General features: G+C 42.2%; 2 protein-coding genes and 1 long non-coding RNA gene across 7 annotated transcripts in view; 1 reads left to right on the forward strand and 2 right to left on the reverse strand.

The window, feature by feature from the left end:
* Window positions 1-106, reverse strand: part of LOC112986813 (potassium voltage-gated channel subfamily A member 5-like) — a 29,514-nt gene extending 29,408 nt beyond the window's left edge. Inside the window, exon 1 of the transcript XR_003260117.2 lies at window positions 30-106. The gene's annotated coding sequence lies outside the window, so the exon portion shown is untranslated. The remainder of the gene's footprint in view (window positions 1-29) is intronic.
* LOC112986816 (uncharacterized) lies at window positions 78-5,714 on the forward strand. Its single transcript, XR_003260118.2, has 3 exons — window positions 78-160; window positions 568-769; window positions 5,022-5,714. It is a non-coding gene; the product is annotated as an uncharacterized LOC112986816 (long non-coding RNA).
* Window positions 705-19,121, reverse strand: LOC112986815 (very long chain fatty acid elongase 7-like). Of its 5 annotated transcripts, XM_064517606.1 has the most exons (9): window positions 17,902-19,121; window positions 17,480-17,618; window positions 15,786-15,851; window positions 13,831-14,018; window positions 12,599-12,725; window positions 10,461-10,575; window positions 9,545-9,672; window positions 7,502-7,639; window positions 705-2,201 (listed from the first exon to the last, which is right to left on the reverse strand). In XM_064517606.1, exons 3-8 carry the CDS (start codon window positions 15,841-15,843, stop codon window positions 7,524-7,526), a joined length of 732 nt encoding a protein of 243 aa, XP_064373676.1. In that variant the 5' UTR covers window positions 15,844-15,851; window positions 17,480-17,618; window positions 17,902-19,121; the 3' UTR covers window positions 705-2,201; window positions 7,502-7,523. The 5 variants fall into 5 exon arrangements, with proteins under 5 accessions (XP_064373676.1, XP_064373681.1, XP_064373686.1 ...); XM_064517611.1 differs by lacking the exon at window positions 17,902-19,121 and having other exon boundaries at window positions 705-2,024; window positions 17,480-17,871; XM_064517616.1 differs by lacking the exons at window positions 7,502-7,639; window positions 17,902-19,121 and having other exon boundaries at window positions 705-2,024; window positions 17,480-17,871.
* Window positions 19,122-19,513: the final 392 nt, after the last annotated feature.

Here is a 19,513-nt window from a genome sequence, read left to right on the forward strand (position 1 = left end):
TGACAGCAGCCCGTAGCCCCTCCGCCTACCAAGCTGCCGCATCCTGCCCAGCCGGCCGACCGCCGCGGGGACTCCGCGAAAGCCCTCTCCGGGGAGTGAAGCTCCGTGTGCGCCCACCGCCCCGCCCCACCCCGCCGGGGGAGCCGTGGCGCAACCCTAGGTGTGCCGCGGGGGGCTGCGCCGGGAAGGGGGAAGACGCCGAGGGGCGGCCAAGCCCCGCTGGGATGTGCGGAGCGCTGTGCGGGACTGATCCCGGGCAGGCAGGGACATCACCGCAGCCGCGCACCGCCGCGACCCCCCCTCCCGCGCCGCAGCCAGGGGATTACGGAGCGGCCCCAGGCGTGGATTACTTGTTAAAGGGAGTGGGCGGACGCGGGCAGGGCTCTGGCGGTAACCCCCCACTTAACTGGTACTGGCGGTGAATGCTCCCGGGCTTCCCTGGGCCTCTTGTTTCCCCCTCCCCTGCCCCGCATAATAAGAACAAAGAAAGAGTTGGCCGGGGGGGGGGGGGGGGTCGGTTTGCTTTGCTTTGCTTTTCCTCACAAGCTTATTGTGATTTTGTTGCAGCTCCAAAAGAAGCTTCCAAAGCCAGGGAAAGACACAGCCTTCCTACCAGGCTACCTTCCTGCCTAGCATTTTAGCATTTGCAACCCAGGAGCATGGTTTCCCTTCGATGCATTCTTAAACCCACATCTAAAGCCGATAAATTTCAATAGGTGTGCACTTTATTAGAGAAAAGGGCTTGAACCAACTTTACATGATCACTTTAGTAAGTTCAGTAATACAATCAATGCTAAGATCTTATTTGTTTTCTGTATTCATATCATGAGCTTATCTATTCTATTGAAGGTCTGCGGGGAAATATAATATATGCATATACAAATACTATAGCATTAAAACCTATAGACATACATATTCCTTTGAAATTTCTAGGTTTCTAACAAAAACTATTGTAAAATATATAAAATTAAGTGGAAAACCATTTTGCCTTCCAATTGGCATCACTGCAGTGACATTCTTACTGAATCCTTGCAATAGTACTCATAGCTGCATCAGAGATTTTACCTAGATTCATGGGGATTAGTGGGTTTTCACCTAATGTAAGATATTACCTCTTTGTATGAAATATGCCCAAAGATATTAAAAACTGCCATTTTTAAAAAGTAATTATATGGCATATATATTGATGGGGAAATCATCATAAGTGAGGATTTCCCAGTGACGTGGTCATGTTCTGTAATTTCCCTCTGATAGCTGAGCATAGAATCACTGACTTGTTATGTAGCTGTGCAGGTGGAAACAGGATCCACTTACTCACATGAGTAATTCCTAGATGCAAAATTACAGGTGTGTTTTCTAGAGCAGCCCTTTGAAAACAATGGTCATCTGATTTACAAGAGCAGTTATTTAACAGGGTAATACATCAAACCTTCAAAATATAGTATAATATCCTTAGGGAATGGCAAACTCTGACAGTAAACACCCGTGCACCCCAGCCCATAGCAGCTGATCTGTTATCAATGCATCTCAGGGATAATAACCGAAGGAAGGGCTTGCGTGCTGGAAAATTTGTCTGTTTTTCCAGCTCTGTCAGCTGGTCTAAAGCAAGATATTGTCCCTCCAAACCCTTCCTTGAATAATCATTCATTTCAAGAAGAAACATCTCTGGACACATCCACGTAGACTTCCTGGAGGCAATGCCAGTCCAGAATTAAAAAATTGCACCCAAGGAACTCTCGTGTATGGCCAGCACTGTGTACGCCATTGGAGCCTGCTCAGTGAGCACTTCCCTTTCACAGACACGCAACTGTGCTCTCATCTGCACATTAATATAGCCAGTAACACAACACAAAATGTGTCAGCACCTGTGCGTACTCCCTCACCTCTGTGGTTTTTCATTTAACTTGCTGTTCCTGCACATATTTGAACATATACACCCTTGTACCCATCCCCATCATTCCTTCATCAACAACAGGGAGAGAAGCCACGTTCTGTTATGTCCTGTAGCAGCCCTTCTTGGATGCCTGGAAGAGATGATGCTGAATTTAAATTCTACATTGATGAAAAACAAGTTTCTAGCTTGCGTTCTCAATGTCGTAGGGCAGTGTTCACATCCTGAATCTGCAGGCAGATGGGATTGTGCTAAAGTGCTAAGAGACAGACTCACTCGCATTCATCTCTGTGAAAACCTTATTGAAAACCTGATGAAGAAAATATGCATTATTAATTGATGTAGCAGTAAAATACAGCTGCTTTGTATAGTGTTTGAGTAGAAAACTACTACTTCCTCTGAGCTCCAGCAACACTGAGAATTTAGGACAGGGTATCCATATAAGTGTGTGCAAGGGAAGATAAGAGGAAGAGTCAAGAGAAAGTGGGAGGGTGATGTTAAAGAGGAAAAAACCTCTCCTCCAAGCAAGGAAGTTTAGAGTGTAATTGTTATGTAGCATCCCTGATTTTCTGAGTATGGTGAAATGACTCTGAACATTTTCTTGAAGAGTGGTGCTACCAGCAGAAAGCCAAGATATTGGAGAGGGAGGAGAGCATGCAGAATAGTGTGACATAGCACATGCTGTCATGCGCTACTAATGTTTTAACCAGGGGCTCCCTGGGGTTTCTTACACTCCAGCACATTCACACTAAAATTTACCATTCTCTCCAGCTCCCACTTCTATCATTTTTTCTAATCCAGTCATGAGGTCTGTTGCCATCACATCTGGATGAGGTGTTATTTTTATTTTTTTCCCCTGTGGGTTCCCCACAGCATCAGTGATGGCTTATCCTGCAACCTCATTTGCAGGTTTTCTGAGACTGGACAGGAGGCTAGTAAAAGGGACTGCCCTAGTTTCTTGGGTAACATCGAGACGCTATCTGAATGTGATTCTTCTGAGATTCCCTATTTTACCAGCTAGTGCCTGTGTGAGGCTCACACAAGAGTAATGCTTTGCAGAAGCAGCAGCTTTGTCCAAAGCAGGAAGTCTCTATCCTTCTGCGAAGGCAGACCTGCATCCCCAACACTAACTTACCAATGCCTTCACCAGGAGAAAAGAAGGACCATATCCTCTTGCCCCTTACAATATCATGCCAGGGACATGAATAATACACCTCATGCTCAGAACTGTAAAATCATGTGCACCGCATATGAAACTTCTGCAGCTGTTTCCCATCTCCCATCTTCCGCTCCCTCAGCAGCAGCCTACCTATGATGCATTTTCAGCATTGCATGGTGGCCTCTCCCTGCACTGAGGTACTGGGGTGGATGCAACTGGCTGATCCAGGCCATCATGAGCAGCACCCAGTGGACTGTGTTATGGAACAGGAGTGGTGATAGTGTGTGTGGCTGCCGTTCAGTGGGGCACACTTCCACAGACTAAGCCATGGCCTTCTTACCAAAAAAGTGATGCATCCCATGTGGCGGTCTCACATGTTGTAAGGTGAGAAACTGAGGTAGTCTGCAGAGACTCTGCATTCATCTACCCATACACATGTGTGCACTCTACACACACTCTGGTATACCTGACTAAGGGCACCTTAGGGACACCTCATCTTTTCACAAATACTCCCTACTGGGCCAACCCTATCAGTGACAGCTGCTGTGGAGTTGCAGCAACACAAAAATAAACATATGATGCTGAGATGTGGAAGACATCCACCAACCTCTCGGGGTCTGCTCTGCCCCCAGGACTACCCCTCAGCATTGGTGAGACTAGAAGGTTGTAGGGATGGGGATCCCACGAATGTGCATCCTGGGAGGCTGTGTGTCATGCCTCTCAGTCTTCTCCACGCACTGGCTAAACAGCATCCCCACCTTGGCAGAGGATGAGAAAGCCATTTGAAGCCAAAAAGAACCTGAAGGGGTTAAAGGCAAATCTGTTCCCCTTCCACTTTGTTAATTCCCCAGCAGCCTGATCCTGTGTTGTGATGATTCAGGCCAGAGCATGAGCGAGCAAGAGAGTCTGCTGCAGTCCCTGAGGGAGACCCCAGAGCAAAGACTCTTATTTCCTGTCCAGGAGGATTAAGTGCAAGGCCATTGACAAATCACAGTAAACATCTGGATGTGAGCACTCCATCTATCAAGGCCTAATCCATGAAGTGATTCATTAATGAATTCAGCAAATTCACACTGTTCTATTTATACTGTTGGCTGGTCTATTTTAATGTTTGTTTTGGAGGTGTTTTACATCTGTATCAACAATTTTTTTGTTTATTTTACATAACAACCTACTGCATCCTATTTTTGCTTAATTAATTGTTTAGAGTCATTCTGCCTTTTTAAAAACTCTACCATATTTTTTGATAGTATCCCAAAAAAATCCAATAGTTAAACCCAACCACATTCCAGTATTTTACATGGCTTTGCAATTATAAGCCTAAGTTCCTCTGGAAACTTTCTATCACACACTGATTGGGGAAAAAATTAAATAATAATTTATTTTATTTTCTGTATTTTATTTTGGTTAAAATAAGAATCTCTCATGTATCTTAAAGGAGGAAAAATGCTGAGCATTACCAGAAATCAAACCTATTCATTCAAATACACTACTTACATTATGCTTCACATCCTGTGAATGCAAAGTGCTCTAACAAGGTATAATGACCCACATGTTGTAAGGGGGAGACTTGCACACAACTATGCCCTTAAAAGTCATCTGTCAAGCTTGAATAACACCCAGGTCTCCTGCCACACAAACCAGGCCATGTAGCTGAATGCATCCTTTTTTGCATGCAGCTGTGCCATCTTGTTTCCAGTAAAATCTGAAGGCTTCGTCATTGATATCAATGAGATCAGCGTTTGGCCCAAAGGTTTTTATAAATACAACTGCCACAGGATATTTTCAATTCACCCTCAAAGCTTTGGTCTCTGCCAAACAGCATGCATCATCTGAACTTGCAATTTGTAATTTCCAGCCCTTTTGACTTACGGTACATTACTGTGATGTAATCTGTAACTCTAGGGACTTGATCTTAAAGGAGAAATCTCATTCTGTGCCTTTTTTCTTTTTCTTTTTTTTTAATTCCAGGACCACATATCTCTACTCTGTGTTTTTTGCTCTTGTCACAACAGGATGCCCCCAGCAGACAATACCAACTCTGATATCCCAATTTAAACTAGAAAAATGAAGATGGAGGAATACCATCTAACAGAGGAAAGAATCAAGATCTGCAGAGCCACTTAGCTGTACTTGTGCAATTTTATCTTCATTGTTGATGCAAGCACTGTCATAAATAGATTTTGTTTGCATTGATGTTTTTGTGCTTCATATGAATATCTATCTATGTATGCAAGGCAGGTTGTCTGTGGGCAAACTTAATCCTTCCTTAGCACCCAGGTGAAAATGGTTCATTTTCATCCTGTGCACGCTGAAGTCAGAGCAAAAAGCTCCTACCAATTCAGAAGTTCCAGATCAGGCCACTAACCCAGGCTGAGAGGAAGAGGGACAAGGATAGGTAGACTGAAGATTACATAATTAGGACAAATAGTAATTGTCATGTGATTTAGGTGACCGGTTGCTGACTACAAGTTGTCAAGTGGCAATTTGAAGCTTTCACATTTCATTACAAGCTGTGAGGCCAGTCCTGGTCTAGAACCCATTACAGTTATTTCTGTCTTACACAGATGCAAATTTAACTGGATGGGCTACTTAAAAGCTAGTTGACATATTTACAAATTTAAATAAAAAGATTTGCAAAGATGTTCAGTAATCTCATCCAAATTTCCAACTCGTTTCTGTTTTTCAAGCTGTCTTGAATTATGAATAAATCAAAGAAAGTCAAAATACTTGAGTATCACTCTGGTATAAAATCACTCTGGTGAAGCCCTTCAAATTGGTAACTACAAACTGAGAAAGCTTATGTGAGGGCAAACTCAGGTCAGGATCTGTTTATGATCATCTCACATACAGGAAAATGAGCTGAAATTATTAGGATTTCTTTTTAAGCACAGATAATTTAGCCAGCTGCAGGAAGAGTTATGCTCTACCATAAAACTAGGGGGCCAAATGCATTGATGATTTAAGCATCATAGGGCTGTAACTGAATCATTAAGTGGACAGAAGTAATAAAACAGCTTTACTTGCACTAAGCATACAGTGCTGGAGAGGCCTTTGGAGAAAACCTGAATGTGAGTAGAGTGTATTTGATACACAGCAGATTCTTCTCCCACCTCTCCAAACAGAGGGAAAGAACAGAAGATTCGCCCAGAGGTTTATTGTTCAAAGCTCTAAAAATAGTAATATTCTAGTATGCAAAAGCAGCACAATTTATTTAGTAAGTAGGGTGGAGAAATACTTGGCAGGAAGAAAAACAGCTAGAAAAGAGATGTAAAATAAGCTGTGCATCTCTTTTCATATTTACCAGTGAAAATTCAAAAAAAAGGACTACTGAAATCAATGGAATGACATTCATAATATATTACTGTGGTAGCATAAACAAATCCTTTCTATATGTGTTTGAGAGGAGGAGGGCATGGAATGGAAGAATACTGGTTTATCTTAGATGTGTATGTAGTAGCTAAGGGGAGAGGGATAGCATATGCATGCAGACTAGTGGTGCACAAGCTGCATTTATTTTGCATAGCCACTGGATTCCAAATTGGTGCAAAGCACACAGTTTTTTGAATACACCCATTTTCTAGGTACAAGCTAGAATATAATCCTCTAACTCCTTTCCAGAGGAGTTAGGCCTGTTTACATTTGAGGTGAATTTGTCTTGGCAATAGCAATGTCCTGAAGTGACAAATTTTAAAGCTAAAATGCTCCTTTAGGGGCTATCTGTAAAAGAAATCACTACTGCATAATAGTATTTCTAAAACAAAATATACAATGCAATAAATAAATACTATTTTATAGTTTAAAATCTAAATTTAGAATTTCCAAAAGTGCTACCAGATCAAAACTTTAGGGGTATTTAAGTGCCTATAGATGAATATAGGGGCCAAATTCTAGTATTATAGCCAATTTAGGAGCCAAAAGGTGCCAATAACTGATGTAATGAAGTCAATGGAGCTATGCAGCTTTACACTAGCCAGGGAGCTGACTCTGTAAATTTTGTATTAATAGGAGTAGAATTCAGTCATGAAGGTGATTGTTTATGGTGGTGTGAATCTTTTTCACCTTTAATGAGAGACTAAAATAATAACAGTTATTACAAATTGGAGAAAGAAGTTATGAATGTGGAACCTCAGTCCATGCTGGCTATTCAAAAATGTGGCATCTCTAAGCAGCAATGACAAGAACCTCATGCATAAAAAGTTTTCTCTCTGGTGTTATGAGAGCAACTGAAGACAAATAAGTGTTCCAGAAAATGGTCCATGACTCTCACTACATTAATTTCTTGCTTAGGGTGCAAATGCTTGAATGACAGACCAGAGACTAATAATGCCTTCTCTTTACTTTCAGAACAGTGAAAGAACAGAGGCAGCTTTTCACATATAATGTCCAATTTCCATCTTGTTTACACTAATGTAAAGTGAAATCATCAGGCCTATATAGCTGTAACTCACCCTAGTCCTGGTGGGAGCATCTTTAATAGGAAAGGCTGGGATGCAGCAAACAGGAGAGTGCATCCTGCAGTTCCAGTGAGTTCCTGGCTTCTCCTGTTACCTGGACACTACTCCCAGGCTGGAGGCACCTGACCCTGCCTGATAAAGGAAGATAAACTGAGATGGGCTCATGAATGGAAACAAAGCCTTTGTAGCCAAAGAAATGAGCCAAGGAGTCATGGTGGGATGCTAGACCTTGCAAACTGAGCTGACAGATGGAGGGGCAGGAGGGGATCCTCTCAGACTAATTTCACAAAGGCTGCTATGTTGATGACTATTTGGCTTAGATTTGCATCAGCATCAAATAAGTGAACTCCTCAATACTCTAATTCCCCCCCCCCCTTTTTTTTTCTTTTTAGGTATTTCCTTTTCTCTTCCTAATTTGAAATATTTTGATGCACCCAAGAGCCTGCACAAATAGCTCTCCCACACCCTCTCTAAATACACTTTTTTCACACCATCATGGTAGAAGCAGCAGAGAATGTGCAAGTTCATCAAACTGTGCTCACTCTCCTCTTTGGTTTTCTTTAGGTTAGCTTCTGCTTTCTCCTAATGTAGGTTTGACAGTAGAAGTGTAGGAAGAGTGCGATAAGGCTGAGAATGTAGAGGAAGACTGCAGCGTTGAAGCTGTCAGGGAACAGGTACTCTGTGAAGAGGTTGTAGGAAGAATGAGCAGCAATGGCCACAAATTGGCACTGAAAGAGGGGGAGGAAAGAAGCAGACAGATTAGGGATCCTACATAAGACATACCCAGACTGACCTTTTAGCCCAGCATAAAGAGCATCACTCATACTAGTTGTGTCCTCAACCCAGAGTACCACCTGCATGCCTTGAAAAACTTGTCTTTCAAGCCCAACAGTGTTTTGCACAACACAGAAGGATATCACGTTGAATCTTGTTCATTGCTACAAGAAGCAGGTCTGGAGTTCAGCATCTCACATGTAAGAACAGACCATGGCCCTTGGGTCCCTTCTCTGCCACTGGCCAGTAATTCTGTTCTGGAATATGGAAACTAAAGGTGGGAGACTCCTCTCCTCAGATGGCCATCAGATTATACCCATAATCATTATGACTGGTATTTTAGCTTATAGGAAGGAACTACAGATGCTACTTTTCTTCATTTGAACTTGCCTTGATACCCTGAACTAGAAAGTTCCACATACAGAGAATAGATTAAATAAAAACTGATGTCCTGTGCTATATTTTGCATTACAAATATCTTTTGATTTCATGCTGCCCTTTCTTGTTCTGGTTTTACCATCCAGCATAAATAAGAGTTCTTGTCCAGCCTTCTATACATGACTATTTTACGTCTACTTCTCTTCTTTGGTAACAACATACTCTTTGTTTCCATAATCTCCGTTCATGTGGAATTAACTCTCCCACATACTTACTGTAATCATTGTCCTTGCCTAGAACATTGCTTTTATGCTTTTTTTTGAAAAAACGCAGAGTGGAATTGTCAGGATTTGCCATCTTTTCAGAGATGAGGGAAAGAAAATCCGAGGGGATTCTCCACAAAGGGAGTAAAACTCACATATTTATTTTCTTTAACCCTTCTCTGTTTGCCTGCAGTTAGACATGCCTTTCCTTTTTGAAGAAACAGAATGAAAGCTGCCTGATTTTCTGCCCTACTGACAATCCAAAGCTCTACCAAGTTACTGCCCAACACCTCAAAATCAAGCTGTTCCAGAGGACTAAAGGCTGATACATACAACAAAAGAGAGAGAAGTCTAATTTTTAATTTTTCTCTCTTTTCTTCCCATTATGGAAATGGAGTTTATTAGTTGGAAGCTAATGTGGTCACTGAAGGCCTCTTGGTAGTTTCCTGAGAGTCATATTCAGCACACATTACCGATCAGTTCACCTCTCATTGTGGGACATTAGGACACCTAAGAAAATGATCATTTTCACAGGAAACAAACAGAGGGGACAGAGACAGAGAGCAAGGACCATCATATCCAAGAAATGAAAGTGCAGAGATGTATACATGGAATTGATTACCAGCTGCATGATGGTTAGACAACGCTTCCACCACAGGTAATGCTGCATCTGTGGTCCCAGGCTTGCCAGGGCCTAATACGTGTACATGAAGACATGTACAAAGGAGTTCAACATCCCAATAAAGAAGGCTGAGGAGTAAAGAAGTCAGGATGAGCAAGACACACAAACCATTCAAGATTAACCCTGCAATGAGCTGATATGCACAGTGATAATGCTCTCAAAATATATCACGTTACCCATTCGTGTGAACCTTCAGTCTAGTCTCTGCTTAGGAAGTATTTCATAGTCTCCCTGTTCTGTCCAGTGTGTGTCCATCCCATATCTCATTTTCAGAGAACTTCAAAGGCAGAGGAAAGAATTACTGATCTGGCCTAAGCATTTCATACCATTCTGATGTCAAGGCCATTTAGCCAAAGTGACTTCCCCCCAAAATAGTACCAATAACCCAGCTTTTTCTGTAGGACCTGCCTATAATGGTCTAGTACTCTGTGTCAGCTTCAGATGCTTCTGTGTAGGTGGAGCAGAAAGAAGCAGCAGTCTGGGTACAGACTAGAGAGAGATATAAACTGGATACAGTCAGGGCAAGAAAGGTACAGTCAGAATCTAGGCTGCTGAACCTGGCCCAGCTGAATGGGAAATAAAGGTCTGGGTGAAGTACAAACAGACCTTGTATATGATACTGTTGTTTCTGTTTGGACAGGGAACGACTGGCACATTCTTGTTCTAGATGGTGCAGTGAACATAGCAATCTAAATAGCCCAAAGAACTGAGCAGATGGTATCCACTGAAACTCACTTGTTTTTCATACCTTTGGAAATAGGTGAGATTCCTGCCTATCAGTCACCCCATCTGCACTGTTTATGTTATCTCCAAAGCACAGGAAAAACTGAAACACACAGTGTCCACAGAAACTTACCTTGTCCCCCAGGCACATATTTGACCCCTGACCACTAGTTGAACAGCATTGTTCCATGGTGATATACATGCAGGAAAGTCACTTGTTCTTGTTTCTTGCGCAGAATAAAGAAAACCTGAAAGAAACCAGACAAAGGAAAGTCTTGAGCTGATATGTTTAGACAGAGGAAGATATTACACCAGAAGGTGATAAGAATAGTTAATAGTGATTCTGGATCTCCCCAACCTCATTTTCTCTGCCGTTGATAAAAAACAAAATCATGATGAAAAGCAGCTTCCCTTGCTGATGAGAACACAGAGGGGTTGGGTGACTCCACTGGCAATAGGTCTAGATGGGCTTCACATGCTGACTCACTATGCAGACAACGTGTTTGTTGTCAGGTTATCCCCCCGAAGAACACTAGACTGTGGAGTCCTAGACAGGCCAGAATACAGCCTTCCTTGGCCAATCAAGTTGAGAAATGGGATTCCCCTGTTAGTTTAGGCAACTATTTGAAATATAGGAGAACACCTAACATACAAGCTATGAAATAGTTCTGCCTTCACATGGACTTTTGATTTCACCTGGGATACAAACCTTTAACCCACAGCTTTGGAATAATCTGTGGCAGCAAAAATACCAGGACACATGTATATTTGCAGTCCCTTTACTGAACAACTAACCACTATCATACGTCCAGACAACCAATGACAGCTCCTGTGTGGAAGCAGATATTCCAGCAGCCTTAATCAACTAATAACTAAAATTTTGGCAGACCTTCTGGCAATAGCAAAGGTTAAAGCTTCTCTCCTAGGGACTGTTTGTGGTTTAAAGGGAATGTCCACCTACAGAAAGAGTGCTGAGGAGTGGAGCATGTATACAGTCACTGGGATAGAGACTGGCAAATTGGACATAGGTTCAGGATTTTTGTTTGTTTGTTTGCTTGGAAAGAGGCTTTTGAGGAAGCATAGCAGCATGATATCCAGTGGCAGTGCTGGACTCTTGCAGGCAAAATATCTCTGTGTAACAGTACTCTGAAGCTGTGCCCTCCTCTTTGACAGTGTAAGCTGTATTCCCACAAATAGGCAGAGCAGAACACATGAAAAAAGCATTTACTGAAAAGCATCAACCAAATCAATACAGGATCAACCTAGGACATTAGCTTTTGGCACTCTGCCCTTTCCTGATGAGGGAGTGATTTATTTCAGAGCGCCAGTTCTGCTGTGGAACAGAGTCCGTATCCAGCAGCTCAAGGACTTTGGAGAAGAAGAACCACCAACACACTCTTGCCATCTGCTGGGCAGCACAAGGAAATGCTGTTAGATTTCAAGGCAAAATCACTGCTTAGTTTTACTGTCTTAGATTTTTAACCACTGATCCATACAGTATGTGAAAGCTGCCCACCTGGGATCAACAGCTAAGGTGAAAAACTAAGTGGGTCTTTTATGGCTGTTGCTTTCCTCAGAGTGGGCACTCAGAAAGGAGTCTGGATTTGTGGGGAGGAGAAGCATTCAGTTAGTGTTTTAGTAGCTTTTGTTGGTTAAATGATTTGTTTGCTAAGTTGTCTGTTCTTTGAAAAGGCAAAGTGAGCTGTTCAACAACAGTTTCTAGCCTGATGGCAAGTACCTGGAAAGCTGAAAAGCTAATATCCATGCTTTAATCTGTTTGAAGTCTGATTTTATCCAGGGGCAAAATATAATAGTTCCAAATTCAGACAGAGACAAAAAATCATGCAGTGTTTTGAAAAGCTGAGGGTGGTGGGACCTAAATCCTCCTGTGATGGCCAAACAAGAAATAGTTTTAGCCAAATCCCCCAGTTTGCAGAGATTTTGAGTGAGATTTATGTCATGCAAATTTTAGGATATAAAAATTGATTTTCTAGTTGACAATGATCACCCAGAATCCTTACAAAATCAATGGAGAGAGCCACATATCTTTCAGAGGTAATGTGCAATACATATATTAGACATCTGTCTTCAAATGGTAGGAGGGAACTTAGATGGTTATATCAAATGAGGTGATTAATCTCTAAAGAGATAAAGCTAAGTGCAACTGTTAAAGCAGACAATTTAGTGCAATAAATATGCAAGCAAATAAACTGGAGCAAAACGCTTCTTAGGGATGCAAATTGCCATTTACCAGCAAAACAATGTGCATACCCAGAAACGGAGCAGGGTCTAAGGCAAGCTTTGTACAGAACTGTACCCTTATTCCTAGTTCGCTTTGGCTATAATCCACTGGCTGGCACAGGTAGCTGTAGTTGTCCAGGACTGAAGTTACCAGAAACTGAAATGAAAGAAAAGCAGTAGAAATCCGTTTTCTGCTCAACATCATCTGTTCCAAAAAGTTGTACACATTAACGATAGAGGCCACACGGTCTCAATCTAGCATTCACTGACTGAAAATCCACACAACTTTTGTGGCTGAGTAAATAGTAAAACCTGAAAGAAAGTACTTCATGTCCTTGTTGGAATCAGAAAATGAATATTCAGTTTGGTCATGTTTGTAACTCTTTACGCAATTACTGCAGTGGTCAAAAATACTTTAGTGGGAACAGTGAATCCTAGACTTCAGAATTTCTCTGAAAATAGGATTTTGGTTTGTAAACATCTTGCTACTTGTTTTGGCTGGTTGCGTTTGCCTGTTAACTAGAAAGCCAAAAGCTATACCAAGTAACCAGTATTACTGAACAAGCGTGCATAGGCAATCAATTTTCATACCTGTCTGCAGATCTAATAGTATTTCCTCAAAAAATTTGCAATTTAGTTTAACTAAACCTAAGAACAGTGCCATAAATTTAATTGGAAAATTTATTAACATCAAGATGTTTATCAAATCTGTTCAGCCCTACCTATCTGAAGAATATTCAGTGATGTACATAAGATAAGTCAGTGGGTCTCATCTGAGAACATTGTAGAAACATTCACACATTAAAAACAAGCAGAAAGCAATGCCATCAACTCTCATGGAAGCAGGAAGCTACAGTGCACTTGATACTCTTGGAGAGGATTGTGCAAGTCTAGAAAAGAAGCTCCCTCATTTTCAGAAATGAACCCCTTATCAGCCTGGTCTGAGACAAAATGAGGAGTCCTCCATATGCTCTGTGACCACCTGTGAGATTCCAACTTTTAGTTTGCTCACTAAGTAACCTTTCACCATTAATTTTATGAATAACAGGAAGACTGAGAACTGAGAGGAAATGAGGTATATTTTGGTAATAATTCATCACTTTCAAAAGGGTAGTACTGTCCCTCTTGCAGCAAAATGCGGATGTGTCCAAGTTGGTTCCCACTCCCTCCATTAGGGTTCATCAGCAAAGCTGTTGAAATGGCCCTGGCTTTCAAACACTTCGCAGGTGTTTACCTGGAAGGAGACAATCCAGTCTTCTCACCTCATAAAACATATAGCTTGATAATGTCACCATAGTGAGGTTGTAGGTAATCAGTAGACCTTTCAGCTTCAGCGGCTGCCGCTTGTGCATGAGGCACGGCCCCAGTGCCACAACAAAGAAGTAGAAGGCAAAGAAAAGGGTGACTGGAAGTGAAGAGTAGACCAGGGGCCATGGATCTGTCCTTGGATCTGAAAAGCAAAACACACAGCTAAACTCAACATGTCTTTTACAGCAGATAGATTTCACTGCTTCCCTCCCACATGTCCTCTGGCAGTAAACTGGTATTTCATGCATCTACACAAAGCAGATCCACTGTTTTTCTTCCAGCTTGGGACTCCCTGTGCCAGCCTCTACTAAAAGGCTTTGACACTACACTAGGGCTGGGGCTGTAGGACCTAGAAGAGTCCCCTGCTGAGTGCCAGCCTTTAGCTGCATGTTGGTGAACTGGCCTTTCCTGTCACAAGCCGGACTCCTCATGACAGGCTGCAACACTGTCCCTCACAGGAGAAAAGAATTAGCTAAAGACATGTTCAGCAGGGAAGCAAAGAACAAACCAACCAGTTCCAGGATCTGCAAGAGCTTAAGTCTTTAAAGCACAGTAGTAAATTGCTTCAGTCACAGAGGCTACTTCCTCTTTTCTCCACAATGTTCAGGCCATCTGAAATTCTCCATATCTTTCTTTTTATATTTACTCACAGAGTGCACTCCCTTGAAAGCATACAGTTTTACTGGAAAATGACTAAACATGTCTCTCTTAAAACTGTTCTTCAGCCCTTCAGGAAAGGAAGTTCAACAAAATTTCTGTCCTGCCACCTCCCCCAAATCCTAGGAGAAAAATATCCTATTTCCCATTCACACATTCTTCTCCTATTCCCAATGTGGTCACTGCTCTGCTAAACTCTCTCAACATCTCCCTTTACTTCCTGATGTACCAGTCCCATGCCCCAGGTCCCCTCTCACTATTCTAGCCCTTGGACCATCACAGAAGTCCTCTACTGAAAATCAGTCCTTGGCTCACTGGTAAGTTACATGGCACAAACACTAACTCTGCTTCCCCTTCCTGTGTTCTTCACACATTTTTGCCATTGGGCCTCAGGGATTTTTAAAGGCACCATTCCTGTCCACACAACTCTGTTAATCCCCCTTCCTTCTAAACCTGCAAATCCTTTACTATTCCTGCTATGATTTCTCTGTCAAGAGCTCTTTGATATTACAGTTCTGGATTTGACAGTCTGTCAGAAGTCCCGAATCCCAATTTAGACTCTCTTCTGAAATTCAAGTCCTGAAATATTTACAACCTATGCACGTGGCCCCATGTCCTTCCCCTATCAGGGTCACCATGCAGGCCTGCCATTCCACCTTCATGCCAATTTGTGGCATGTCCTTACATTTAACTCTGGGGATGCCACAAGGCTCTACTAAACTGGACCTGCAGAAACTTTAGCTACTGAAGTCCTGAAGTCTCCTGACTGAAAAGAGAAAAAACCCTTAAACACTGAGCAGTGGCTTCTGTCAATATTTCATTAGATATCAGATCTTACTGGCATCTTTATGAGTTTAAACCTCAAAGTACTAACTCTTTGTTCTACTAAGGTTTCCAATGATGCATCAGTATGCATTTTTAAAAAAATCATTTTTTATAATATGTCAAATTTAACAGGCAGTCCTGAGCATGTCTTTTTGGTCAGTCTGCCATTGTATTTGAGACAGGAAGTTGCCAAGAGTTCTCCACTATGGACAAGGGAAATCTCCCACCCCTTCAATCCTTATTATGATCCTGCTGGAATTTCGCTCATAGGTATTTCAAGACTTAAAGGAAGTTCATGATCATGGGGAGGGAAAAGTGAAAATATGCCCAGTGAAAAAATGTGCACTCATATGAGGATCACCTTCCTTCTAAGTTTGTTCTTGGTGATCACACTAGTGATGTGTAAATTCCTATTTAAGGCACTTACCTCCGCTTTCAAGGACCCAGTTGTAGTATTCCTGAGTTTTCTGCCAAGCTGAAGCCATCACAAGTTCTGGAAAGAAATCAAAATGAGCATTCAGAGTCAGTGCAACCCCATTTATCCTAGTCTTGACTGAGTCCTGAAAAAGGAGGCTCCTTAGATAAAGGATCAGGACTACAGCTAATGAAAAGCAAGTATTTTGTTCTCTGTAGAAACTGAAGTTCTGGACCAGGATTAGAGTGATGTTTAAAAAAGGGAGAAAAAGAAGCCCTCTGCAATGATTAGCTTTCTTTTTATAACTTCTATTTCCAGATTTCAATATCTTGTTGATGTTTCATCACTAGAAATATTCTGACTAGCTGTACTCAAAATACCAGAGCCAGGAGTTCTGTGTACCATGTGGGGAAATCAACTGAGTGATATTATCCCAGAACAGTACGGGCACAACATTCATGCTGGGACAGACAGCAGGTGTCATAACGGTATTTTCATGCAGGCATTCTCGGACATTTGCAACGCTAATAGGCAATCTGGGACTATTTCATTGCTACTGCAACTCCATACATGTTAACTGAGCTATGTCGGTTACTTGGTTTTCTGATGCCTTGTTTACACATTAGATATGTTTTGCTTTAGCTACTATATATAATATAACATATTATATTGTAATACCATATAACAGCCATATATAATATGGTACTCCTCCTTGTCCCTCCTTTCCCCCAGCAGGCAGACTTCTTCAGTGGCATTCGGAAGGGCCAAAGCTCACCTAGAAAACTCCATATTGCAGTTGCTGACAACAAGCTGTGTTACCTGCACTAGTTCTCTCTATTAGAAAATACATGGCGCCAGCTTCCCCCCAGTTTCATGTCCTCCTAGTACTGACAAAAGCACGTTTTCTCCTTTAACTTCCCACTGACTGCCAAGGGGAGCAGAGTGCCCACACGTCCTTTGGATCTGTCTCCTGCTCTTCTGTGCCCATTGGATCCTGGCAGCAAAAGCAGTAGCTTGTGCATTACAGGGAAGGGAAAACTAGCCTAGTACAGGGCCCTTGATCATGATATAAATGTATTTAAGGGGCCTTACTAGTGTAAGCAGCTTTTTAATCCACAGATCACATACTTCTGCTAGAACTACAAATGCTTAAAACATATCCGATGCTACTGACCAGGTATATTTTGCAAATCTGAACCAAAACTGTTAAAATTAACATGATTGACTGTATCCTGATTGTCTACAGATTTACTTTGGTGAAATGTAACATGCAACAAAATTTGGCAATACCCACTGACCTCTCTGCCTGCTAACCCCTCCAGCCTGACATGTAACCGCACACACAGCAGTTACAGTGACATGAGCATACACACACATATTTCTGTTCTACAGTCAATTGCTGCAGTCAAAACACTTTTTGGTCTGTTTCTCTGGCATATGCCTCAAGACCCCCACTGCAAACACCTCTTATAGGCACCCTGGCACAGAGACACATGGCCCTGTAATCTCAGCAGGATCTGCCAGCAGAGGGATTAGTGAGCGATTATCAGCTGTCTCAGAGTCAATCCAGCTAGGATTTCAGATGGTTACATACCCTCAGACACTTCACACACATCCCAACTTACTCCATGTCCCTTCCTTCCCCCAAACAACAAGCTTAAGCCTCAAATGAGAGAGAAAAGTCCAGGCAGCAGGAACAAACTTACCCCACAAGTATAGCTAACTTTGCTTCTCCCTTTCTCCAGAAAACAGCCAGTCCTCCTGTCACTCTGGGTACACACAGCAGACAGCAAGGCAAGAAGCTGCAAGAGTGTGCGCTGTTAAGCTCAGTTTTCTTTGCTGCAACTGAAGTGAGTACATCATCAGCTGGGTCTCACACAGACATGCTCCATCTTCACTCCTTTTTAGCATGATTCAGGGTTCTCCCGTGGTACCCCAAATGACTGCAAGTTGAAGGCACCATACAGTTGAATGAAGTCTCTTAACTTTCCCAGAGCTGAGTTAAATACAGTCCCCTCCCCCTCCCCCTCCCACCCCTCCTCTCATGATTTATCAGATTAAGAGACTGGAAAGAGAAGGGAAATGAATGCTGACCAGTACTGGCATTCCACAGCAATGAGCCACTGACCTCTGGCCTTGTGCGTGGGAGCCTGGCCAAATCTTCTTGCAGAAACAAAGGCAGCATTTCTCCTGCAGATTTCTTCAGGATGTGTCAGGGCAGCTTTTCAAATGGTAAAAAGATGAGGAATCATGCCTGGACAAGGCCCTAGACAAACAGTCTGTTTGAAGCACTCCTTCAGCCATCACAAGGGGTTGTCAATTTGCCTTTGGTATGCTCAAAATTGAATAAGTACAAGCCAGAAAATGAGAGAGTGGAGAATGGTGGCAACACCCACCACTCACTCAGACAAGGCAGGGAGACCTCAGCTGGAACCACCCCCTCATATCCAGCCTCCATCCTTGGGAGAGTCATATTTACCATTTTTAAAGATATGGGAAAATTCTTGAGGAGTTTGACAGTGCTGCCAACTTTTCCCTTCTGTGATCTCCAGCAACCATGTCAGGGAACAATGCAGAGACCCATTAGCAGGCCCAGGCTCAAGTCAGAAGTTACAATGTATGGGATTCAGTGCTGTGTGGATGTACCAACTCAGCTCCAGCATCCTGGTCTTGTCCCACCAAGAGACAACACAACATCAAGAGCTAGGGTTCTGCTTGAGCAACTGGGGTGTACCTGAACTTGGGGTGTAGACATATCTCATTAATTTCCCAGTGGACAGTTTGTTAGAAGTCTGAAAAAGAGATTAGCATCAGGCCTTGTATCACTATGTTGTGTCCGTCACCAAGCACATCACAAGCCCTTCTGAAGGGCACAACACCACAGCTCAGATTTTAGAAGTGGGAGAATTAGACATTGCATGTGTTGGTAGTTTTTGGTTGAAACACATTGTTCTTTCAGTTCTCCTGAATAACTAGTATCTGTGGAAACTATAAGAGAAATTAAAGACATACTCTTGGAAAAAGTGGTTTATGGTGTGGGCTTTTCAGTTCAGGGATGGGGGAACCAGTAGAGCAGCCAAGCTTTGGAGAAGGTTTGACTGAACTTTGATATAATATCGCTAACAATTGGTTTGTCCGTCCAGGCTTCAGGGAGAGGATGACAAAGGTGCTTTCTCAAAGTTTTTAATCCTCTCATTAACCAACAGGATTCGTTTCTCCAGTGTTGGTACCTAAGTTCTTAAAAAGGTTGGGCGATTTATCTGTGTGAATCAGTGGAGGTCATAGATTGGACCAGCTTTTTCTATCTGTCTATTATGTGTAGACAGGACTGCATTCTATTATTCCTATCTGGTAATTTTAAGTAGTATTTGTTGAGCTATTTATATTCACATATCAGACTCAAACACAGACACAAACCTTTTTTACCCTGGGAGAAAAAGAAATTCAGCTGAAGTGAATTTTCACAAATAGATTTCATTTAGAGGAGAATATTTTATCGCTGATGCAAACTGAAAAGAGCTATTCAAAAACGCTGATGAAGTACATTTCATTTTTTAAAACCCGCCTTATTCCTGAAGCATTCCCAATGATACTGTTACATGACTGGCTGATGGATAGATCACATCACTAACATGGTACTTTGTTCACTCCAAAAAAGAGGTGTCCTCTAATGGGTTTCAGTACAACTTGAGGGCAACTCAACACACACAAAAGTTCTTCGGGCTTTCAGTTTCTGCAAA

The sequence above is a fragment of the Dromaius novaehollandiae genome, chromosome 1 (assembly GCF_036370855.1).
Source record: "Dromaius novaehollandiae isolate bDroNov1 chromosome 1, bDroNov1.hap1, whole genome shotgun sequence".
Lineage (NCBI taxonomy): Eukaryota > Metazoa > Chordata > Aves > Casuariiformes > Dromaiidae > Dromaius > Dromaius novaehollandiae.

Coding starts and splice junctions, on each gene's coding strand:
- LOC112986815 (XM_064517606.1), bottom strand. CDS start 15,843: ATGGCTTCAGCTTGGCAGAAAACTCAGGAATACTACAACTGGGTCCTT. Junction 14,019..15,785: donor CTGGGTCCTTGAAAGCGGAG/GTAAGTGCCTTA, acceptor TTTGCTTTTCAG/ATCCAAGGACAGATCCATGG. Junction 10,576..12,598: donor AGACCCTGCTCCGTTTCTGG/GTATGCACATTG, acceptor GGTTTCTTTCAG/GTTTTCTTTATTCTGCGCAA.